Below are 24,137 nucleotides of genomic sequence, written 5' to 3' on the forward strand. Positions count from 1 at the left end.
TGGTTACTGTGACTCCAACATCACTCTAAGCTACAACAGCAAGAGGAAATGTGGAAAAAAGGATTCGCACTCACACAGCGGGGAGTAGCTGGCTTGTTACGGCGGTTACTACCCCAAACCAAATAAGCCTGATACTTCACGTTCAACCCATATCCAGCATAACTCTCTGCTTCAACGGCAGGGGAGAAGAAAAACTGATACTTCACGCATATCCAGCATAGCTCCCTGCTTCAACGGCAGGGGAGAAGAAAAACTGATACTTCACGCATATCCAGCATAGCTCACTGCTTCAACGGAGGGGAGAAGAAAAAAGGATTCGCACTCACAAAGCGGGGAGTAGCTGGCTTGTTACGGCGGTTACTACCCCAAACCAAATAAGCCTGATACTTCACTTTCAATGCATTTCCAGCATAGCTCTCTGCTTTAACGGCAGGGGAGAAGAAAAACTGATACTTCATGCATTTCCAGCATAGCTCTCTGCTTCAACGGCAGGGGAGATGAAAAACTGATACTTCACGCATATCCAGCATAGCTCTCTGCTTCAACGGCAGGGGAGAAGAAAAACAACCAGTAAGGGCTGAATAACATAGTCTGGGTAAAACAAATAAGCATGGGTGTAGCTTGCTTATTGCGGCGGTTACTTCCCCTACTACCCCTAACTAATCAAGCTTGATATTTCACTTGGATGCAGCTCCATCACTGCTCTCTACATTAATGGTGGGGGTGGAAGGGAAATAGAACCAAAGAGCTAAGAGAAACAGATAAGTATGAGAAAAAATGTGTGAAGCTTGCTGGGCAGACTGGATGGGCCGTTTGGTCTTCTTCTGCCGTCATTTCTATGTTTCTATATGGGTGACATCATCGGATGGAGCCCTATCACGGAACACTTTTGTCAAAGTTTCTAGAACTTTGACTGGCACACTGAGCATGCCCAGTATTCCACCAATCCTGCATCCACCAGGAGTCCCCCTTCTGTAGCAAAAAGGACGAGCGACAAATAAAATAATAAAAGAAGGGATGGACTCCACCTTAACCAGGGTGGAACCAGACTGCTGGCGCTAACCTTTAAAAAGGAGATAGAGCAGCTTTTAAACTAGAACAAAGGGGAAAGCAGACAGTCGCTCAGCAGCGCATGGTTCGGAGAGAGGTATCTTCAAAGGATACTAATGATGCATTAGAATTAGGGCATCCCGACAGTGAGGTTCCAATAATAAGAAAAGTAGTCCAAGTGCCTGTAACTAAAAACTCACCTGAGCTAAAAAATTCTAACTTATCCCTATCAATTAAAAAGCAGAATGAAAATACAAACAAAAAACAAACTGAAATGTTTGTATGCTAAGGCCAGAAGTCTAAGAAGTAAGATGGGAGAATTAGAATGTAGAGCAGTGAATGACATAGGCTTAATTGGCATCTCAGAGACATGGTGGAAGGAGGACAACCAATGGGACAGTGCTATACTGGGGTACAAACTATATCGCAATGACAAAGAGGAGCACCCGGGAGGTGGTGTGGTGCTTTATGTCCGGGATGGCATAGAGTCCAACAGGATAAACATCCTGCACGAGACTAAATGCACAATTGAATCTTTATGGGTAGAAATCCCTTGTGTGTCGGGGAAGACTATAGTGATAGGAGTATACTACCGTCCACCTGGTCAAGATGGTGAGCCGGACAGTGAAATGTCAAGAGAAATTAGGGAAGCTAATCAAATTGGTAGTGCGATAATAATGGGAGACTTCAATTACCGCAAACAACAGGTGGGAACACCAGTACCAAATTTTTACATTGCCTCTATGGTGGTGTCAGCAAGCCTGTCACTGTTTCCATCTGAAACCAGCTGGTCTTCTCTATCATTCACCTTCAATCGATTTTATTCAAAAAGACTTTAAGTTGTTTTTTTAATTTTTATAAAATCATCACAGTCCAGGATTTATCAAAAAGAATGTCCATGTTGATTACAATGAGTGACCAAGGGCTCTTCAACGCGACCAGTTTTTATATTTGATCGATGCTCAATCATTCTAGTTTTCAACATGCGCTTGGTTTTCCCAATATACATCAGGTTACAGGGACATTTGATTAAATATATAACCATTGTAGAAGTGCAGGTGGTATGATGTTTAAGATAGATCTTGAATCCAGAAGGTAATTCTAAAACATCCTCAATATCCATAGAATTAACGCATACTGAACATGATAGACATGGTCGATGAGAGCCTGATTATTCAAATTAGGAACTGATGAAAAATCGGAATGCACCAGTCGATCACGCAGATTTTTTGCCCAAGAATAAATTATCAATGGGTAAGATTGAAAAACCTCATGAGTTTGCAAAACATGCCAATATTTCAAAATAGCCTGTTTAATAATCTTCGCTTCAGGTGAAAATGGTAGAATACACGTCAGAGTTGCCAAATCTTCTTTAGAACGGGTTGTAAACAACCATTCTCGATGTGAGAATTCGGCATGCAAAAAAGCTTTTCTAACATTTTTTTGGGTAACCACGTTGTAAGAACCGTTCAGTCAAGGTTCGAGATTGTGTTTCAAAATCAGCTACAGATGTACAAAGTCTTCTAAGACGTATAAATTGGCTCACCGGGAGTCTCATTTTTAAAGCTCGTGGATGTGCACTCTCAAAGTGCAAATATGTGTTAGAGCACACTGGTTTTCTGTAAATCGATGTTAAAAAGCCACCATCAATGAGTTCAATTCAAGATCGATATTTCTTTTTTGGATATCAAAATTGGGCATCAAAATGGCAGATGAAATTTAATGTGGACAAGTGCAAGGTGATGCATATAGGGAAAAATAACCCATGCTTTAGTTACACAATGTTAGGTTCCATATTAGGTGCTACTACCCAAGAAAGAGATCTAGGCTTTATAGTGGATAACACATTGAAATCGTCATTTCAGTGTGCTGCGGCAGTCAAAAAAGGAAACAGAATGTTGGGAATTATTAGAAAGGGAATGGTGAATAAAACGGAAAATGTCATAATGCCTCTGTATCACTCCATGGTGAGACCGCAACTTGAATACTGTGTACAATTCTGGTCGCCGCATCTCAAAAAAAAATATAATTGCGATGGAGAAGGTACAGAGAAGGGCGACCAAAATGGTAAAGGGAATGGAACAGCTCCCCTATGAGGAAAGACTAAAGAGGTTAGGACTTTTCAGCTTGGAGAAGAGACGGCTGAGGTGGGATATGATAGAGGTGTTTAAAATCATGAGAGGTCTAGAACGGGAAGATGTGAATCGGTTTTTTACTCTTTCAGATAATAGAAAGACTAGGGGGCACTCCATGAAGTTAGCATGTGGCACATTTAAAACTAAGCGGAGAAAGTTCTTTTTCACTCAATGCACAATTAAACTCTGGAATTTGTTGCCAGAAGATGTGGTTAGTACAGTTAGTATAGCTGTGTTTAAAAAAGGATTGGATAAGTTCTTGGAGGAGAAGTCCATTACCTGCTATTAAGTTGACTTAGATAATATCCACCACTATTACTAGCAATGGTAACATGGAATATACTTAGGTTTTGGGTACTTGCCAGGTTCTTATGACCTGGATTGGCCACTGTTGGAAACAGGATGCTGGGCTTGATGGACCCTTGGTCTGACCCAGTATGGCATGTTCTTATGTTAGCGAATCCAACTCCTCAGGATGGCGGGTGGGTTTCGTGAGGACTAACATCCTGCTGTCCGGGGAGAAAATCTGTTACAGGTAAGCAACTTTGCTTTCTCCCAGGTCAAGCAGGATGGTAGTCCTCACATATGGGTGAATAGCGAGCTACAGGCTGCCCGAATAGAGTTAATTCAAGCAGCACCCAACAATGTGTAACAGGCACAATAGGGGTGCTGTTGGTTATGAGGGCAGCCTGAATTTCACAGTGGGTCGTAGGTAAGAAGCTGGGTCATTAAACTCGAAACAAATTACGTAGTACAGACTGGCCAAAGATACAGTCCTGTCTGCCAGTCTTGTCAAGATAGTAATGAGCTGCAAAAGTGTGGACAGAGCTCCAAGTAGCAGCTCTACAGATATCAGCAATAGGTACATAATGGAGGTGCGCTACTGATGTTGCCATGGCTCTAACGGAATGCGCTCTCACGCGTCCCTGTAGCGGAAGCTTGCTTATTTGTAGCAGAAGGTAATACAGTCCGTCAGCCAGGTGGACAGGGTCTGCTTGCCCACCGCAATTCTCAGTTTGGTCTTATCAAAAGAGACGAAAAGTTGGGCGGACGTCCTGTGGGCTGTACTGCGGTCCAAATAAAAGGCGAGCGCACGTTTAAAGTCCAAGGAATGTAGTGCCCGCTCACCTGGGTGTGAGTGAGGTTTTGGAAAAAAGGTGGGTAGTATGATGGAAAGATTTATCAAGTGTTGCTTACCTGTAACAGGTGTTCTCACAGGACAGCAGGATGTTAGTCCTCACATATGGGTGACATCACAGGATGGAGCCCTGTACGGAAAACTTTTCTGTCAAAGTTTCTACAAAGCTTTGACTGACACTGGCACACTGAGCATGCTCAGCCTCAATTATCCCTGTGAACCACAGATGTCTCCCTCAGTCTCGTGTTATAGCTAAAAGCGCAAGTGAAACTAAAATAAAGTGAAAACGTATACAGACCCAACTCCGTGGGGTGGTGGGTGGGTTTCGTGAGGACTACAATCTTGCTGTCCTGCGAGAACACCTGTTATAGGTAAGCAACACTTGCTTTCTCACAGGACAAGCAGGATGGTAGTCCTCACATATGGGTGAGTACCGAGCTGAGGATGCCCGAGAGTGCACCAAATGCACCCAAGACGCGCAAAAGGCACAATGACGGGGGTGGAATTTAGAACAGAGGGCAGCCTGAAACCCGTAACGGGTTGGTGGAAGGATGTTGGGTAGTTAAACCGAAAAGAATAAGGGTAGATAGACTGGCCAAACATGGAGCATGCCGGCTAGTCGTATTTAAGCAATAATGGGCTGCGAAGGTATGGAGAGAGCTCCAGGTTGCAGCCTGATAAATATGTACAAACAGCAGCGGCCGAGGGGAAGCTATTGAGGCTGGGACGGACGCAAAAGAGTGTGGTTACACACAGTGTTGTAGTGATATGCCTGCTTGTGGGTAGGAAAAGAGATACAGACAGTCAATTAGGAGGAATAGGTCTGTTTGCCCACTGGACTCGCAGCTTGACTCTTGCCACAGAAGGAAAGAGTTACTTGGAATTCCTATGGTGTGTAGTGCGATCTAGATAGAATGCAAGTGCACTATTACTGTCCAAGAAGTGGAAAAACCCTCTCGCTTTGGTGAGAGAGAGGTGTTGGGAAAAATGGGCAGAGTATATTCTAAGTAAGGTGAGATGCAACATCTACCTTAAGAAGGATATGAAGTTGAATACGTAAAACCACTCGGTCACGGAGGAACGCAGGGTCGGATGAGTATGTAACAAGGTGTGTAACTCACTGACCCCCATTGGCAGAAATGACATTTATGAGGGAAAGAATTTGTGATGCTACCAGTACATGTGTGGCAAGAAAAATCTTCTAGCGCTAGAAGATTTTTCTTGCCACACATGTAGTCCGAGACCATTCGAGAGGATGGAACCTATATGGAGAAGGTCTATTAGTGCATTCAGTAAGTCTCTTAGATAAGTGGCCCAAGGATGCATAGAGTGAGCAAGGGCCAAGGGTAGAGCTGAGCAGCTTCCTTGCAGAGCAGCTAAGAGGTTGTGCGTGCTTGTGTGTTGGAAAGCATATTGTCCCTATGCTGTCTGTCTGTATGCACAAAGATTTGTTGCAGAGGCACTATTGGAAGGCATAAGGGTAAAAATCATGGCTACAAGCTCCAGGAAGTTTATGTGAAACTGTGCCTGGAGCGGAATAGACGCATATTGGATTGAGAAGATTTTAGGTCAAACTTACAACCCTGAGTAAATGCGAGCATGAGCAGGATCAGACTAGGTTTTGGTTCTAGATCTGCAATATAGATGAGGGACGAAAGTGGTTGAACAGCTTAGACCCACTGATAATGGAATTTCACTGATTCTAACCCATAGCAGATTTGGATCTATGAGGAAAGTGCATAGTGAAAAAACCCCATAGCCAGACAATGAAGAATTGAGGGGCTGAGGTTATGGAATATGCACGCAGGGACATGTAGGAATTTATTAGAATGTCTGCTTGGTTGCTGGACAGGAAGGTCATTGTGACTGTGGTGTCCAGAAGTGTTGTATAAGGGATTTATGGCAGTGAAAGTAATCCCAGATAGTAAATTTATAGTGAGTCATGAAGAAGTCCAAACTCGTTGCGTGGCTGACTGTGGTTATGCAGCTGTCCATGCAAGGAAAGCGTGAATGATGTTGCATTCCGTAGAGAAACAGCAGTCACCGATAGTGATTCAATGAAATACCCCAATTGCCAAAGCTGGTGCAACCGGCAGAGCTTGGGATTGTAATACACTGGGCAACAAATTTTCACAAAAGTCGTGTTACGGAAATGAAATTAGTCAATTCTTATAAATTTCCATGTGCTAAACATGATTGTGATTGTGAAAATGCAAAATTGGCTCTAGTTTTTTTGTAATATGCAATAATATAATTACATCTTGAACTGTATGCCAATAGTAGGAGACCTACGGTTAATACCGTTTGAAAAATGAAGTAATAGACTACGTCTTAGATTTCTTTGCTTGTCTCTTGTACACCTGTTCGGGAGCATCTCTGCGGAGTGTTCAGCAGTAGTCAGCCAGCATGAATATTTCAAATGCTCACCCTTTCTGACTGGGCTTCATATAGTACACTGCTGACATCAGCTTACTGGACACAGCATAGCAGTAGAACTGCATTGCTTCAGAAAATGATGTAATAAACTCTGGATGATGTGTGCATGATGGTATTATGCAATATGATGCAATATTACATCGTTCTAGGCTTATTTACAGTCCTACTGGATACATTTACATGACTAAACATAGAAAGTGAACTATATTAAATATCTTCAAAACGACAGCCAATAAAAACTTTTCATGGTCATATTCGTGTTCAGCACATCAAGATACTACTGAGTAGGACCTTTTTAGGTCAGTAACACTTTCATTGTTGCCCAGTGATATTGTTGACTCACCATGAAGCACATAGAAAGATTAGAGGTAATGTACTTACTGCGATATGGAAGCATGGTGACAAGCGATACCATTTTACCTGTGCCTTCTGAAGAAAGTTGGTATTTCTGAGGTCCAGGATGGGCGGAGAGTAACTACTTTCTGTTGAAAGAAAGAATAGTGTAATTAAAACTCCCCAAACCCCGTCCCCTCCTGCGCTTCGTAGCATCTGGGGAAGTGTACCGGGAACCTTGGTACAAAGTGGGGTGGCCGCTCTGATATCCGGCCAGTTGGGAGACCAGGAGGTGTCCAACTGGAGGGGCTGATGTAATCTGGATATCATGTAACCTCCCACGGGAGCATGAGCGGTAAAGTCTTACCCGCATTTCTGTGTGCTGTACAAGGAGACATCGAGACCTGTCGTCAGGCTTCGAGGTGGACTTGCACTTGAGGTAGTATTTGCTGGATCTCGTGTTTAGCAGATCAGCGAATGAATCTGGAACTTTGGTTCTGAATTAGGAACCAGAAGCCAGAGTATTAATCAGTACAGAGCCCCGTTGCAGAAAATGGGAGGTCGTCCTAATGCAATCCCAAAGAAATGATAGAGAGGTTCTCTTGGTATTGTGGCTGACATAGCGATATGTGACACTAATACGGTTCTTGAAAGGTACATGACCTAGAACCTTTCGAACCATGTGGCCCGAATTAGAGAACACATCTCAATGGGAATGCCGCAGAAGCGGGTACTTACCATCCGACGTGGATCGCCGAAGGACAAGCCGGTGAAGATAGCTGGCTCCGTGGATTTCAGGAGTCATCGAGGGGTAGCCTGTCGGACGTAGGCGCCCGTCTCAACGCTGATGCCTGGTATGGTGGCGCAGGTATAGAGAAGACAGGCTGAGCGTGGCTGACGCTACCACAGTAATTTTGTGGAGGGCCACAATCTCGCACCGATGTCGGTGGGGCACGCCTCGGGAACAGGGGAGCCATCTTTGGCTCGTGAACCCGGCCCTCGTCGCAGCGGCTCGATGTCTCGTGACGCCAGTTCAGAATTCTTCAGAACTCGTTCCGGTGTTTCTGGAGCACCAAGGACTGCGAGCACTGTGCGGAACAGTGGCGATGGCAGTGGTGATGTTGCTCGGCCCGGGCGTTCTCCAGCACCGAGAAGGATAGCACCGATGTGCTGGATGGCGTCGGTGGCGGACAGTCACCATGTCGGTGACTATGCATACCACGGTGCTCGGCCCGGTCTTTCCCCAGCGCCGAGATGGATGCCCTCACTGTCTTGGATGGCGACTGATGACGGCCTGTCAGTATGCCTGCACTGCTCCTGGCACTAGGTAGTGTCGTAAGCTAATACGGGCTTTAATAAGAACCCAAAGCATGGAGCACTGCGTTTAGGCGAGGGCATTACGTGGAGGTGCTATGTCAGTATTGACGGTGTCGATGGCGGCCGAAGCGGCCTCGAGGGTATCGACAAAAATATATATGAAAAAATGTCAATGACCAGGGCAGAGCAATGATGAGGGTGACGGAAGCACTGACGGCATCGGCGTAGGTATCTATGGAAACGATGTGGCATCGAATAATTGAAAAAACATCATTGGCATTGGAAAAATGATACCGGCATCGACGGAGTCGATAACCGCATCGATAGGAACGTCGAAGACACCGATGGAAACGACGTGGGCTTTGAGGGCATGTATGTATGAAGGCGGGTGCCGACGGCATTGGTGGCATGGTCACAGGCGTCGACAGTATTGTTTGGATCGACTCGGGTACCAATGGCGTCTATGGCATCGACATTGCCATCGATGCTAGGGTCGATTCCATCGATGCCAGGGTCGATTCCGATGGGCTCCCCAACCCAGGTTGGAGGCATCTGTAATCAACGTAATCTGAGGATCTGGAGGTTGAAAGGGTACTCCTATCTGGAGATTGGAGTTCAGTATCCACCAAGCCAGTGAGTGTCAGTGTAACCAGCCAGCTTCGCCAATCTGTGACAGATCTTGGTTTGATTGGGACCACTGGGACTTTAAATTCCATTGTGTTACTCTCATGGCTAGTCAAGCCATTGGGGTAACATGCACTGTAGACACCATGTGACCAGGCAAGGTTAGTAGTTGACGAGCTGAGGTTGACTGACGAGTCTGTACTGCTTTGGCCAATGTTGAGTGCGCGCGTGCTCGGTCCCTTGGGAGGAACGCTCTGGCTTGAATAGTATTTAGATCTGCTCCGATGAACGAGAGGGTGTGGGTTGGAGTCAGATGAGATTTTGGGTCATTTATGAGAAATCCCAGTGACTGTAGCAGTTGTAAGGTAAGATGGAGGGATTGAAAAACTCCTTCTCTGGATGGACTCCTGAGTAGCCAGTCGTCTAAATATGGGTAGACACGGATACTGTGTTGCCTTAAGTAAGCTGCCATGACTGCCAGACATTTCATGAATACTCGGGGTGCTGATGCTAGGCTGGACAGTAGCACTCTGTGGCCTACCACGAATCTGAGATATTTTCGATGAGGAGGGAATATTGCTATATGGGCATACGCCTCCTGGAGATCTAGAGAGCAGAGCCAATCTCCCTTTTGCAGGAGGGGGAGCATCGAGCCCAAGGTAACCATTCTGAATTTCTCCTTGCAAAGATGTTTGTTTAAGGCACGGAGGTCTATGATGGGACTTATGCCTCCGGACTTTTTTGGAATCAGAAAATATCGAGATTAGAACCCTCTTCCTCGCTGCATTCGAGGAACCGGTTCCATGGCTTTGGACTGCAGGAGGATAGAGATCTCTGTCTCAAGGAATGTAGTGTGGTTGGTTAGACTCCACGCCGGGCGTGGTGGAGAGTCCGAGGTTATCATAAGGAAATTCAGATGGTAACCGTGGGCAACTATGGAAAGGATTCATTGGTCGCTGGTGATTGAGCGCCATTTGGTGGCGAAGTGGCACAGGCGGCCTCCCATGGGAAAAGTGTCTGTGAGGGAAGGATTGACTGCTGCTCTCGAGATGGGAGTCAAAAACCTCCTGCAGGATCAGCTTGGGGGACTGGTTGAGTCTTGGGGGGTCTGTGCTGACTAGGTTGGTCTCTGTGAGATGGTCTAGTCGGTCTGGCACGGGACACTGAAGGGAAGTACCTACGTGGTTTGTAGGTCAGCCTTCTGGTGTCTCGTCTGAAACCTCTTTTGGATGTGGACGAGACATCAGAGGGGACAGTAGACACCTGGCGCAAGGTTTCAAGGTGGTCCTTAAGTTGCACCACTGCCTCTTGAATTTTGTCCCCAAATAAATTGTCCCCTGTACAGGGAAGGTCTGCTAACCTATCCTGAACTTCCTGGCATAAGTCCAAAGCTTTGAGCCAAGCCCAGCGCCTGGCGCTAATGCCGGCAGCTGAGACCCTGGAAGCAGTGTCGAAGACATCATATGCTGCCCTTACTTCATGTTTTCCAGCTTCAAATCCCTTTTGGAGTATGGTGGATTATCCTTCCTAGAATTCTTCTGGCAGGGTTTCTGAGAAATCCTGGACTTGTTTCCAGAGATTTCTGGTATATTGTGTCATATATAGCTGGTATGCTGCTATACGGATCCAAACCAAAAAGAACAAAAAAAGTCTTATCCATCAAAACCAAACATAACAAAAAGACCCTATATGTATTGTTATTTCTCCATGCTGTGTCAACTATACAATATCTTTAAATTGAAGAATGCTGCATCAGCAAGCCAGACGGCAGTTTTATAACTTGCCGTCCGGACTACTCGTCACTTGCAGCGTGTTTTGTCTTTTTTTATATATTGTTTAAGAAGTGTTTTCAAAGTCCCAAATTGCAAAAGTCCCAAAACCTTAGGAACACACATCTGTGCCTTGAAACATAGTTGAGAAGCCCCGACAACGGCCGGTGTTTCGAGATAGCTGAATCACTTCTTCAGGAGTAATTTTAAGCTTAAATCTCAGGACAGATGCTTCTTCCCGGACGTGAACGTCTCCAAAATATCCCACATATAGCAAAAACTTTTTTGGAGACGTTCGGGTCCGGGAAGAAGCATCTGTCCTGAGATTTAAGCTTAAGATTACTCCTGAAGAAGCGATTCAGCTATCGCGAAACACCGGCCGTTGTCGGGGCTTCTCAACTATGTTTCAAGGCACAGATGTGTGTTCCTAAGGTTTTGGGACTTTTGCAATTTGGGACTTTGAAAACACTTCTTAAACAATATATAAAAAAAGACATAACACGCTGCAAGTGACGAGTAGTCCGGATGGCAAGTTATAAAACTGCCGGTCTGGCTTGCTGATGCAGCATTCTTCAATTTAAAGATATTGTATAGTTGACACAGCATGGAGAAATAACAATACATATATAGGGTCTTTTTGTTATGTTTGATGCTGCTATACGGGTCATCAGCATGGATCCTTGGAAAACTCTTTGGCCCAAAGTATCCAAAGACTTCTGTTCTTTGCCAGGCGGGGTAGAAGAGTGAAACAGAGATCTCTTTGCCTTCTTCTGGGCAGATTCCACCACTATGGATTGGTGGGGTAATTGGGACTTTTGAAAACCTGGGGTTTCTTGAACTAGGTATGTGGCGTTAGTCTTCCTATTGACTGGGAGCACAGTCCCAGGGTGCTCCCAGATCCGGTGTAAGAGATCAAACAGAACTTCGTGGACTGGAATTGCCATTACCTCTTTAGGGGTATCCATGAATTGAAGTACCTCCAGCATTTTATGTCTGGCATCTTCCTCCGCCTGTAATTTGAAAGGGATGGTTTCAGACATCTCCTTGATGAAACTAGCACAGGAGAGGTCCTCCGGAGGGGGAGCGGCGCCTCTCTTCCGGGGGTGAAGGCTCTGACAAAAGGTCCTCAGAATCTTGTGAGTCAGAGGAATCGTCCCCCCAAGGGTCATATGGATGGTCTCCTTCCCCAGTGGCCCTTCAGATGGAGGCAGAAGTCCAAGTCCAGATGGAACCGATGGAAAATGACAAGGCATCGATGGTGGCATCGAGGTCGGTGGTGGCACTGATGCCAGTATTTGCGACGGACATAGAGGAACAGCTAAGCCCGACAGTCAAGGAATCAGCTCCGGCATCAGTGTTTCCCGGAGAGGCGCGGAGCCATGGTTTGCATCTTCGTCGTTCGAAGACACCAGAATTGGGATCAATGCCGGAGGAGGAATCGATGGCTGGAGAGGTTCCGACGGTCCCGAAGGGATGGGGCACAGAAGTGCCCAGAAGTGTTCAAGCACTCGAGGAGCAGAGCCAAAACAACAGGCACTGGATCAGGCGTCTGCATGGGGACCGGCACCGGTGGTGACTGGAAGCCCCGAAGGGCTTTAAGTACTGCCTCTTGGACCATCCAGTCCAATTCCTCCCAGAAGGCAGGCGTGGGTAATGCAATGCCCTGGGTTGGAGGCTGGTTAGGCGTTGCCAGAGAGTCCACAGAAATTTGCGGAGTCTCGGCTCCCGGCACCGTTGTAGGTGGGAAATGCTTCAGGGTCCCGGGTCCAGAGGAGGATGGGGGCTCCTCTCCCCGGGATCTTTTAGACGGCAGCTCGGCTGAAGTCGATGCTGTTGCCTTGTCGGTGCCAGCACCAGTTGAAGTCTCCTGTCTGTGCCGGTGCTTCTTGCGATGCTCAGCCCAGTCTTTCTACAGCACAGAGGACAAGGAAGTCTTCGAATGGGACGAAGCCAGTGACAGATGGTCACCAGTGTCTCAATGCTGGGTCGAAGATGAAGAAATCTTCCGACTCGGTGCGGCTTTACTTGGAGTCGATGGAAACGAGCGCTTAGAGGCAAACAAGTGCTCCATCTTCTCCAGGTGGGCGCGGTGACCTTTAGGGGTCATTTGAGCACAACTAGTGCAATGCTGCACATTGTGGGAAGGCCCGATCACAAAACGCATACATCGTGAGGGTCCGTAATGGACATAGTCCTCGGACACTCGGGGCACTTCCGAAACCCGGTCGCCATTGAAAAATGGGGTGGCGCGAGGTCGGTGGCTGTCGGGCACCAATAAGAACACTGCCGGGAACAGACCGCAAAAACGTGGTAAACTTACTCGAACGTTAGCAGAGGTCGGTAGTCGATGGGAGACCCCGGGACGGGGAAAAATTCTGAAGAATTTTGAAAAACGTTCCGTGAGGAAACATTTTTTGAGAAATTCTCACAGAGATCCTAAGAACCGCGAGGCAACTGCTGCGTGGAAAAAAAGAGACTGTAGGGGGTCACCTGGTGGATGCAGGGTTGGTGGCATGCTGGGCATGCTCAGTGTGCCAGTCAAAGTTCTAGAAACGTTGACAAAAGTGTTCCGAGATAGGGCTCCATCCGATGTTGCCTGGGATAGGGCTCCATCCTGCTTGTCCTGGGAGAAAAGAATTTTCTCAGATTAGTTTTAAATGTGCTACTTGCTAACTTCATGGAGAACCCCCTAGTCCTTCCATTATCTGAAAGTGTAAATAATTGATTCACATTTACCCATTCTAGACCTCTCATGATTTGAAACACCTCTGAAGTCTGCTGGTCCTGACCTCAGCCCGACTTGGTTCCTTGTACCCGGTCAGAGAAATCCTGCTGGCTCAACCTAATGGGGAGAGGGCTGGCCAGGCGGAAGACCTTGCCTCATGGCAGGTCAGCTGCCTATTGCTAGGGTTTGGTCTGTGTCCCTTCTTTCACGTATGATGTCCCTTCACATTATTCATGTAAACGTATGTATGCATAATCACATGTTTAAATAATAATCATAGTATTTGGAGGATTTTTTGTGCTAGCTCATAATAGCTGGAAATATTACTGACATGTTGGAATATACTTTTTGTTGTACATAAACATATTGACCACCTATTTAGATTTATTAGGTTTTATATACCGTTACTAAGGACAATATAATGCTCATGATGCAGACATGTTTTTCTAAACTTGATTCCAGTCAAAAGCACAAGAACTGACAGCTTAAAGTATTAAGAATCCTTGCAGAACACAATAAGCCTGGAATAATTAGGGTCAAGACATTTCACATCCTCAAAACTGTTAGAAATTCTAGGAGCTCTAAAACTGACTGATGATCCTTACTTGTTATGATAATTAAAGAACAGCTGCAGACAAATTCTAGATCATAAAGTCACAAGGAATGATAGTAAGTATACTGACTTCAAAGAAATTTTATTAACACGGTTACATAGGGGAAGCCAATGTAACAGAACTTAATTAAGTAGGCTTATTTTCAAAATCAAATGAAAATTGTTAGCAAAAAAAAAAAAAAAAAAGTCTAAATGTTACAGCCCATCTCTGCCCAACTAAAAATAATTACCATTAAAACACTTGTGCTGCTACTCAGTTGCTCCACTGTCTTCATTATAGCATCTTTAAAGCCTCGAGTTAAAGATGCATGCTTCAAAACTCATACTTGTAAGGTCAAGATTAAATGTTACATGCACATAAACTGCATAAAGAGAGAGTCTAGATTTTAACATAAAAGCCCCGACACCTTAATCACCAGACAAGTCCAGAAAGATCAGGAGTTTAATGACAGATTCACACCCACCATCAACACCAAAGGGTATGTCAGTGACCCCTGAGTGCACGGGATTATACCTGCTGGCCTTCACCTGGCCTCGATAGCCATTTCGTGCCACTCTGGTCACCGGCCCGAGAGAATGGTACAATCTGTTCCTGTTGAAGTCCATTATAAATTGTATGCATTACAAATACTTAAATAGCCATACAGTAAGAATTAATATCATGAACAAGAACAGTGCATTTATTTCCCTTGCATCATACATGGCCATAATCTGCAATCTTGAATACCTTACTATTCATCATTGCTCACATGCAACAGCAGAAAAGACATTTAAATACATTTACAATGAAATACAATACTAACATTTTTGTCTACAAAATCTAATGTCCCTCAGTTCACAAATTTATCTTGCACCTTTCTGTGCATTAAATATAGAGCTATAATCTGTGAAATTGCTGTATAATATCATGGAAATTGCTTAAGAAAGAATTAAGAAGGAATAAAAAACCTGACTTTTTAAGATAGTATTTTCAGGGTAAATGATGGAACCTAAAAACAACAATCAAGGAAAGGAAGAAAGCCTAAATGGATATCATCTTTGGTTTAAATGATTTGTAAACTGTGTGTTTTATTTATGCTTCTGTTACTTTATGTGTGTGTTTTAAACTTGTAAACCATTTTGATATAACCTGGATATGACTGTATATAAATAATTGATAAATAAATAAATAAAATAAAGCTACAATAAGAGGGTTGCACTGTGTGCATATCCATACTTGTTTTTCAGAACCCGATTTCCATTGACTTCATATGTTCCTCTTTGGGTTTAGACAAAATAGCCATTATTCCAAGATAGATAGAAGGTTCTGGCCTGACATCAACATCCAGCTCTGAATCAGCACTTCAAATTTGGTCAGTAAACCTCATGAAGCAACATTTACTATGTCTGAACTACCAATTGCATTGACTCAAGACATTTTAAGCTTTAGCATTTCTATCCCTATTAAGGTGGCTTTAAGTCACAAATTCTATAATGAAATTGTACAGTATACTTAAGTACACTGCATTGTATTTTATAACAATGTAATTGTCAAGTATGATAGTTTTCATTTCTTGAAATGACAGGTAAAAGTTTATAACTCCCAGATGACCTACTCATATAAAAACCCTTTCATCTAAAATCTAGGAAATACAGAAAAAAAAAAGCAAACGTGTGATACAGCATCTATTTACAAAATACTACAGGGGTAATTTTCAAAGGAGTCACACGCATAAATGAAAAATACTATCGTAGCTATTTTCAAAAGCCCATTTATAGGCTTGAAGTGCACTTATAGAGGTAAAATACATTTACACATGTATAAAGTGCACTTACATGCATAAAACCTATTGACAATTCAATAGCATAAGAACATAAGAAATTGCCATGCTGGGTCAGACCAAGGGTCCATCAAGCCCATTTACGTATGTAAAACCCAGTTTTAAGTGCGTAAATCCTTTTGAAAATTACCCCCTATTGGTTCTATTCATTACCAAAGCAAGCAGAAAAGTAAAGCTTGGCATTCAACTAATAGCGGAGACTGTAATTTCTTTGCATTGGCTAATAAGAACAAGTACTTGAATTGCTTCTTTATTGGTATGATTTGCAAGTGCAACTGCAACAGTACATGGACTTTTTCAAACTATAACGTATTCTGTAAAACGGAATTTGGAATGTAGATTTAAATATACTACAGGTTCAAAGAAGAAATTTCTCTTACCTCTCAAATGCTGGCCATGTAGCCTCTTCGCTAAGTTCTGACCCATCACTGCTACCTAAAATCAAATATAATATAGCTGTAAAATAAATTAACTATTACTCCTCTATACATGGAAGACAGACTGCTTCATGTCTATAATTTCAATGACAGAAGTAGAAAATGTTAGTATATTCCAGTGTTTTTCTCAGTCAAGTACTTCAAAGAAAGTACTCAGTTATATTAGAATGTTCAAAGTTGGTGTGGGCCATTTCTGGGTTTTGTACACATGGATGTTCTGTGATCTCCTGGGCTGTATCACAGAGTAGATTTATTGATCTGAGATATCACATTGGTTTACATTCAGGTACTGTAGGTATTACAATCTAAGTTTTGAACCTGAGGCAATGGAGGGTAAAGTGACTTGCCCAAGGTCACAAGCAGCAACAGTGGGATTTGAACCCTGGTCTCCTTGTTCATAGTCCACTGCTCTAACCACTAGGCTATTCCTTCTCCCTTTAAGATCACAAAATTCAGGCACCCTGCTAGACGTGAAGGAAATGTTTTAGGAGCATAACAGTCTAAAATTACAAAATATAAGCCTTTCAGTTAAAAATTATACTACTTTGGTGGCATTTAGTACATGCTTTAAAATAACCAATCTGAACTGCAGGACAAGGAAAGATTTCTCTTTTGTAGTTATGGGGAAACTTTAAATAATGTAGAGATTATTTATTTATTTATTTAATTAACAGCTTTTAATATACCGGTGTTCGTGCGAGCACATCACGCCGGTTTACAATAAACTTGCGAAAGGAGGAAATTACAAAAAACAGGGAGTGGGAGATGGAGCAGGTTTGAGAAAAAGGGGGGGGGGAGAGGGGGGAAAGTAAAGGAGGAAGAAGATAGCAGCTGAGAAATTAAAAGGAACGTAACATTATTTACATGAGAGGCAATAAATGAGGGATAAACATTGTCACAAAGTTACAGCGGATAATGAAGGAAATATGGATTGTATGGAGTATATATATGGAGGCTTATTTACGGTAGTTATGGCAAGTAAGATTACTTACCTGATAATCTCGTTTTCCTTAGTGTATGCAGATGGACTCAAAACAAATGGGTATAGTGTGCTCGTGCTAGCAGTTGGAGATGGATCTGACGTCAGCACGGGTACATATACCCCCACAGGAAGTAAAGCAATTCAGTAATCTTCCTTGCAAAGCTGTTATAGCTATATGAGTACTGACTGATCGATTAATTAAACAAGATTACCCTGACCGGTTGATCGTAGCTGGAGACCGCCAGGATTCTCAACTGGAAGGCATCGACACCCGGCAGGGTGGATGCCCTATGCAAGAAAACATGGCTTACCTTGAGCCTGTGAAATCCCATGAATATTGGCAGCAGGGCGGGATGCTGAGTCCATCTGCATACACTAAGGAAAACGAGATTATCAGGTAAGTAATCTCTACATTTCCTAGCGTGTAGCAGATGGACTCAAAACAAGTGGGATGTACAAAAGCTACTCCTGGACTGGGCGGGAGGCTGCCCGCGGTCCGTGCAGGATTGCCCTCGCGAATGCTGTGTCCTCCCTGGCCTGGACACCCAGACGGTAGAGTCTGGAGAAGGTATGGAGGGAGGACCACGTCGCCGCCTTACAGATCTCAGCAGGTGACAGCATCCGAGTTTCTGCCCAAGAGGCCGCTTGCGCTCTGGTAGAGTGAACCTTGACCTGTAGAGGCGGTGATTTTCCCGCGTCTACGTAGGCTGCCTTGATAACTTCTTTGACCCAGCGGGCGATAGTTGCCCATGAGGCCGCTTCCCCTTGCTTCTTCCCGCTGTGTAGAACGAACAGATGGTCCGTCTTTCGTATTGCTTCGGACACTTCCAGGTATCTGGACAGTAGCCTGCCGATGTCGAGATGGCGTAGAATTCGACCTTCTGACTTCTTCAAACCTTCTGTGGTAGGTAAAGAGATGGTTTGGTTGAGGTGGAAGTGTGAGACTACTTTGGGTAAGAAGGAAAGAACTGTGCGAAGATGGATGGCTTCTGGCGTGATTCGGAGAAATGGATCACGGCAAGACAGTGCTTGTAGCTCTGAGATGCGGCATGCTGAGCAAACAGCCAGCAGGAACACCATCTTCAAGGTTAACAAACGGAGGGACAGGCCTCGAAGTGGACGGAAGGCGTGTCCCACTAGAAAGTCCAAAACTAGGTTGAGGTTCCACAGAGGTATGGGCCACTTCAGTGGCAGACGAATGTGTTTGACTCCTTTCAGGAAGCGTGAAACGTCCGGGTATGTGGCGATGCTATTGCCGTCACTCCGTGGACCGTAGCAGGAAAGTGCTGCCACTTGGACCTTGATGGAATTGAGGGACAGACCCTTCTGCAGACCATCTTGCAGGAAGTCCAAAATGATAGGAATCTTAGTGGCATGTGGATTGGTGCTATGCGCTTCGCACCAACCTTCAAATACTCTCCAGGTCCTTATATAAGTTAGCGATGTGGAGAACTTGCGAGCTCTGAGGAGTGTATCTATTACCGGCCCTGAATATCTTCGCGTCTTCAGTCTAGCCCTCTCAATGGCCAGACCGTAAGAGAGAATTGAGCCGGATCCTCGTGGAGTATGGGACCTTGTCGCAGCAGGTCCCTGTGCGGAGGCAGGGGTAGTGGAGTCCCTGCCAGCAATCTTCTCATGTCTGCGTACCAGGGTCTTCTTGGCCAGTCCGGGGCCACTAGAAGAACTAGGCCTCTGTGCCGCTGAATCCTGTGTATAATGGCGCCCAGCAGGGGCCATGGCGGAAAGGTGTACAGCAGGATCCCCTGGGGCCATGGTTGTACCAGTGCATCGATCCTCTGAGACAGAGGATCCTGCCTGCGGCTGAAATACCTGGGTACTTGAGCGTTGGACCTGTCCGCTAGTAGGTCCATGCCCGGAGTTCCCCACCGATTCACTATCATCTGGAATGCCGTGGGTGACAGTTGCCAATCCCCGGGATGTAGGCTTTCTCTGCTGAGGAAGTCTGCCACGGTGTTGTCCTTCCCGGCGATATGGACGGCGGAGATGTCCTGAAGATTGGCTTCTGCCCAAGTCATCAGGGGAGTTATTTCCAGTGACACTTGTTGGCTTCTGGTTCCGCCTTGTCTGTTGATGTATGCCACCATGGTGGCATTGTCTGACATTACTCTGACTGCTCAATGTCGCAGTCTGTGGGCCAATCGCAGGCACGCTAGCCTGACTGCCCGTGCCTCTAGTGGGTTGATGTTCCATCCCGACTCTTCTCTGTTCCACCGCCCTTGGGCGGTGAGTCCTTCGCAATGTGCGCCCCAGCCGCTCAGGCTGGCGTCTGTTGTGAGCAGGGTCCAGGTCGGAGAGGACATCCTGGATCCTCGGCTCATGTGGCTTTGCTGCAGCCACCATTGCAGCTGATTCCGTACCCTGGCTGGTAGAGGTAGGTGTACGGTGTAAGTTTGTGATCGCGGGCTCCACCGGGATAAGAGGGCGCGTTGTAATGGCCTCATATGCGCCCGTGCCCATGGTATCACTTCCAGAGTGGATGCCATGAGGCCGAGGACTTGCAGGTAATCCCACGCTGTGGGCCGGATGGCGCGCAGCAGGGCCTGTAGCCGATCCTTGAGCTTTTCTCTTCTTTTGGTAGTCAGGCTGATTCTGTCTGCCTGAGTGTCGAATAGGACTCCTAGGTATTCCTTCGACTGAGACAGCTGTAGGGAACTCTTGCTTAAGTTTACTACCCATCCTAGGCTCTCCAGGAGAGCAATCACTCTGCTGGTTGCCCAACGGCTTTCTTCTGGCGATTTTGCCCTGATCAACCAATCGTCCAGGTAGGGATGGACGAGAATTCCTTCCTTCCTGAGGGCCGCCGCCACTACTACTATGACCTTGGTAAAGATCCGTGGTGCTGTGGCTAACCCGAAGGGTAACGCCCGAAACTGAAAGTGTTGGCCCAGGACTTTGAAATGTAGGTGGCGCTGATGATCCCGATGGATTGGGATATGCAGGTAGGCTTCTGACAGGTCTAGGGATGTGAGAAATTCCCCTGGCTGTACTGAAGTTTTGACAGATCGCAGAGTTTCCATGCGAAAGCTGGGTACCCGTAGGTAACGGTTGACGGACTTGAGGTCCAGGACGGGCCAGAAAGTGCCCTCCTTCTTGGGCACTATGAAATAAATGGAATAATGCCCAGAATTTATCTCCCCTGCAGGCACTGGAATGATGGCCTTGAGGGAGAGAAGCCTCTGTAAGGTAACATCTAGCGCCGTCCTCTTGAGGGGTGAAACAAGGGGATTCCACAAACTTGTCTGGCGGGAGCCGAAGAAAGTCCAGGTAGTACCCTTCTCGGATGATGGTGAGGACCCACTGGTCCGAGGTAATCTCGGCCCACCTGCGGTAAAAGAGGGTCAGCCTGCCCCCTATGGCTGCTACCCCCGGATGGGCCGACTGATTGTCATTGTGGGGTACGGCCGGGGCCGGAACCCGAGCCGGCTCCCCTCTTATTGTGCTTAGGCCGAAAGGACTGGTTCCTGGCCTGTGACCGAGGTGCCTGGTAGCGAGTCCCGTAAGGGTTGAAGCGCTGAGAGGTTCTACCTCTGGATGGTCTAGAAGACGGGCGCTGCCTCCTGTGTGGCCTGTCCTCTGGTAGACGAGGTAAAGGAGAGGCGCCCCATTTGTTGGCCAGCTTCTCCAGGTCGCTGCCGAACAGGAGAGATCCCTTGAAGGGCATTCTCGTGAGATGTGTCTTGGAAGAGGAGTCGGCCGACCAGTTACGTAGCCAGAGCTGCCTTCTGGCTGCCACTGAGGATGACACTTCCTTGGCTGCCGTACGGACGAGGTAGGAGGCTGCGTCAGTAAGGAATGAGAGAGCAGATTCCATCCCTTCTCCCGGGGCGTTGTTCTGAGCCTGAGATAAGCAGGAATGCATCACCACCGTGCAGCAAGTCACAATTCGTAGGGACATGGCTGCCACCTCAAAAGCCTGTTTCAGGATGGCGTCCATACGCCGGTCATGTGTATCCTTGAGGGCCGTCCCTACTTCCACCGGGATGGTGGTGCGCTTCACAACTGCGCTAACCATGGCGTCTACCTGAGGGCACGCCAACAGGTCCTTAGTTGCCGGGGCTAAGGGGTACATGCCAGCCAAGGCCCGACCCCCCTTGAATGGAGCCTCTGGTGCAGCCCATTCCAGATCGATTAACTGCTGAGCCACTTGTAGGAGGGGAAAGTGGTGAGAGGTTTGGTGCAGGCCCTCTAACAGGGGGTTCACTCTAGGTTCCTCTGGGGTGTCATAGCCCGGAAGGGCCAGTTCCGACAGGCATTGCGAGATCAGGTCTGGAAGATCCGCTCTGGTAAAGAAGCGCCTCATGGTCCGATAAGGTTCTACCCCCGAGGGACGCTCTCCCTACTCGGGGGGCTCCTCTTCTTCTGCCGGGTAGTCTGAATCCCCATAATTGGGGCTATCAGGTGGCGAGTGGCAGCACCTAGGCCGCAAGGGTCCAGGTGCCGGGTCATTCTGGACGTACGGACCCGGTCGGGGAGCTGACTGCATTCTGACAAAGGTATGAATCCCTTTGAATAACTCCACCCAGGAGATCGAAGCCATATCTGGCCGCATGGGAACCAGACCTCCCTGGTTCACTGGCTGCTCCCCGCTGCTTGCTGGCTCCGGAGTGTTCCCTGAGGAACCGGCAAGAATGCTGGGTTGTGACCGACCCTGGCCCGGAACTCCCAGGGCCTCTTCACATTGGGCACATAGGGAGTCTGCATCCTCATTCTGTGTGGCCCTGAGGTTGCATGCAGAGCAGAGATTGATGCCTGAGTCTGGAGGTGCCGGCACTGCCAAAGCCTGGTCACACTTACTGTCCATGCCGCCGGTGAACTCAATAAGAGCCTGTGCTATGCGCGAAAGCAGGCGCCTGAGATCAGTGCTCAGCAACGTGCGCCTATAACGTGCGCTTATAGCATGTGCCTAGCAATGTGCGCCTATCTAGCAATGTGCGCCTATCGCCGTGCGCGTAGCAACGGACGCCTATCGCTGTGCGCTTAGCAATAGGCAAGACGCTTCAGGTAAAATATGATGGCGATCAGGCAAACGAAATGGCGGCTTACTGAACTGGCCGCCCCAGAGGCACACTGCTTCTCCTCGGATCCTCGGAGACCAACAAGTAAATGTATACGCCTTACCTTGTCTTCGGCGCTTCCCGGCTGAAACCCGGGCGGTCTCCGGCTGCGGGGGGAGAGGGCAAGTACCTTCACTGCCGCGCTCGAGGTGGTGCACCCGCTGCCTTCTAGGCCGCGCCCGAACTCGTCTCGCTCGGGGGCCAAGTCCACGCCGGGACCGAGGCTGCCTCTAGGCCGCACCCGAGCCCTTCTCGCTCGGGGGCAGGTCCCTGCCGCGAATCGGCCTCCGGACCGAGGCGCTCACCTCCGAGGGACCACGGAAGTCACCTCGGGAAACTCCACTGGGGGAGGGACCGACTGGTATCACCGCAGGAATGCGGGGCTCGTCGTTAGTAGATATCGTCTAAAAAATTTAGTTGTTAGAATTTGGAAGAACGCTCAGCGAGCGTGAAGGAGCTCCAAACTGCTTTGGAGACGGAAATTACTGAATTGCTTTACTTCCTGTGGGGGTATATGTACCTGTGCTGACGTCAGATCCGTCTCCAACTGCTAGCACGAGCACACTATACCCACTTGTTTTGAGTCCATCTGCTACACGCTAGGAAATTCAAGATTCTGGAAACCAAATAGAAAAGGTCAAATTCAGTCTGCCAAAGAATCGGGAAACTTGACTGAAATATTTTTATTAATCTGCTACAAAATCTCCCCTCCCTCAAATCCATCAGAATACTTCTTTTTCAGTTTATTCTGCAGAGCTGGCATTTAACGTTAGAGCTGTAATCAACAATGTTATATGCAACTGCTGATTTTTTCCCATCCACCATAAAGGGAAAGGCTCAGACAGAGGGTGAGAAAAATTGGCTATGAAACAGTATCCTGGGAAGGAGACATTACTTAGCATACTCCATTACAATTCGTGGTCAAAGAACAGATGTGAAAGGTCCTAAATTCTCTCTCTTCATGACTTTCTTTTGGCATGAAAGTAATCTTGTGAAAAGTCTGAGTCAACTCAAGTAACAAGATTTAAGGTAAATAGTATTTTGTGTTGCTTATATTCTCAAAAGCACAGGTTATACAACCAAAAGATACAAGAAATACTCTAGGAATACACAGTGAAGACTGCTAATTTTTTCTCTAAATTTCCAACATTTTAATAAAAATAGCTATATTTAATAGATCCACTCTTTTGGGATCTGCCAGATACTTGCGAACCATACTGACCACTGTTGGAGACAGGATACTGGGCTGAAGATCCGTACGAGACTTATAGAACATAGAAGCTGTATCAAGACTTCCAAACTTACAGCCCCTCTTGTTCAGCATTGTTTAGATGCCAAGCACAACTTTCTGGATTTGCATTGGTCTGTGTTGGAAAAAGTTCGGATGAGTAACAGAGGAGGAGACATTCAAGCTTGGCTTAACAGACGTGAACATTTCTGGATTTTTAAACTTGGTTCTGGTTGCCCTTTGGGCTTAAATGAGAAAATTAATTGGTACTCACTGATCCAGCTGAAATTTGTACATTCTTCTTACTTGCTACTGCTTTAGGATTGAGATAATCACCTTGGTTTAGTACAGTGGTGAGCATTCCTGCTTTGTGTGCAGGAGACCAGGGTTGGAGTCCTTATAGACCATAGATTTGTTTGGTTTTTATTTGCATAATCAGACCTGGTTGAGACCTT

At 46.4% G+C, this 24,137-nt stretch overlaps 1 protein-coding gene across 5 annotated transcripts in view; it reads right to left on the reverse strand.

Moving 5' to 3' along the window:
* The window catches only part of RALGPS2 (Ral GEF with PH domain and SH3 binding motif 2), a 785,699-nt gene that overhangs the window by 161,226 nt on the left and 600,336 nt on the right, over window positions 1-24,137 (reverse strand). For 3 of the 5 annotated variants that reach the window (XM_029618592.1, XM_029618597.1, XM_029618593.1), the window contains 2 exons: window positions 16,341-16,395; window positions 14,655-14,732 (listed from right to left, as the gene is read on the reverse strand). In XM_029618592.1, the coding sequence (XP_029474452.1) occupies window positions 14,655-14,732; window positions 16,341-16,395 (133 nt within the window). The remainder of the gene's footprint in view (window positions 1-14,654; window positions 14,733-16,340; window positions 16,396-24,137) is intronic. The other 2 variants (XM_029618595.1, XM_029618596.1) reach the window with 1 other exon arrangement.

Source organism: Rhinatrema bivittatum, chromosome 10 (assembly GCF_901001135.1).
Source record: "Rhinatrema bivittatum chromosome 10, aRhiBiv1.1, whole genome shotgun sequence".
Taxonomy (NCBI): Eukaryota; Metazoa; Chordata; class Amphibia; order Gymnophiona; family Rhinatrematidae; genus Rhinatrema; species Rhinatrema bivittatum.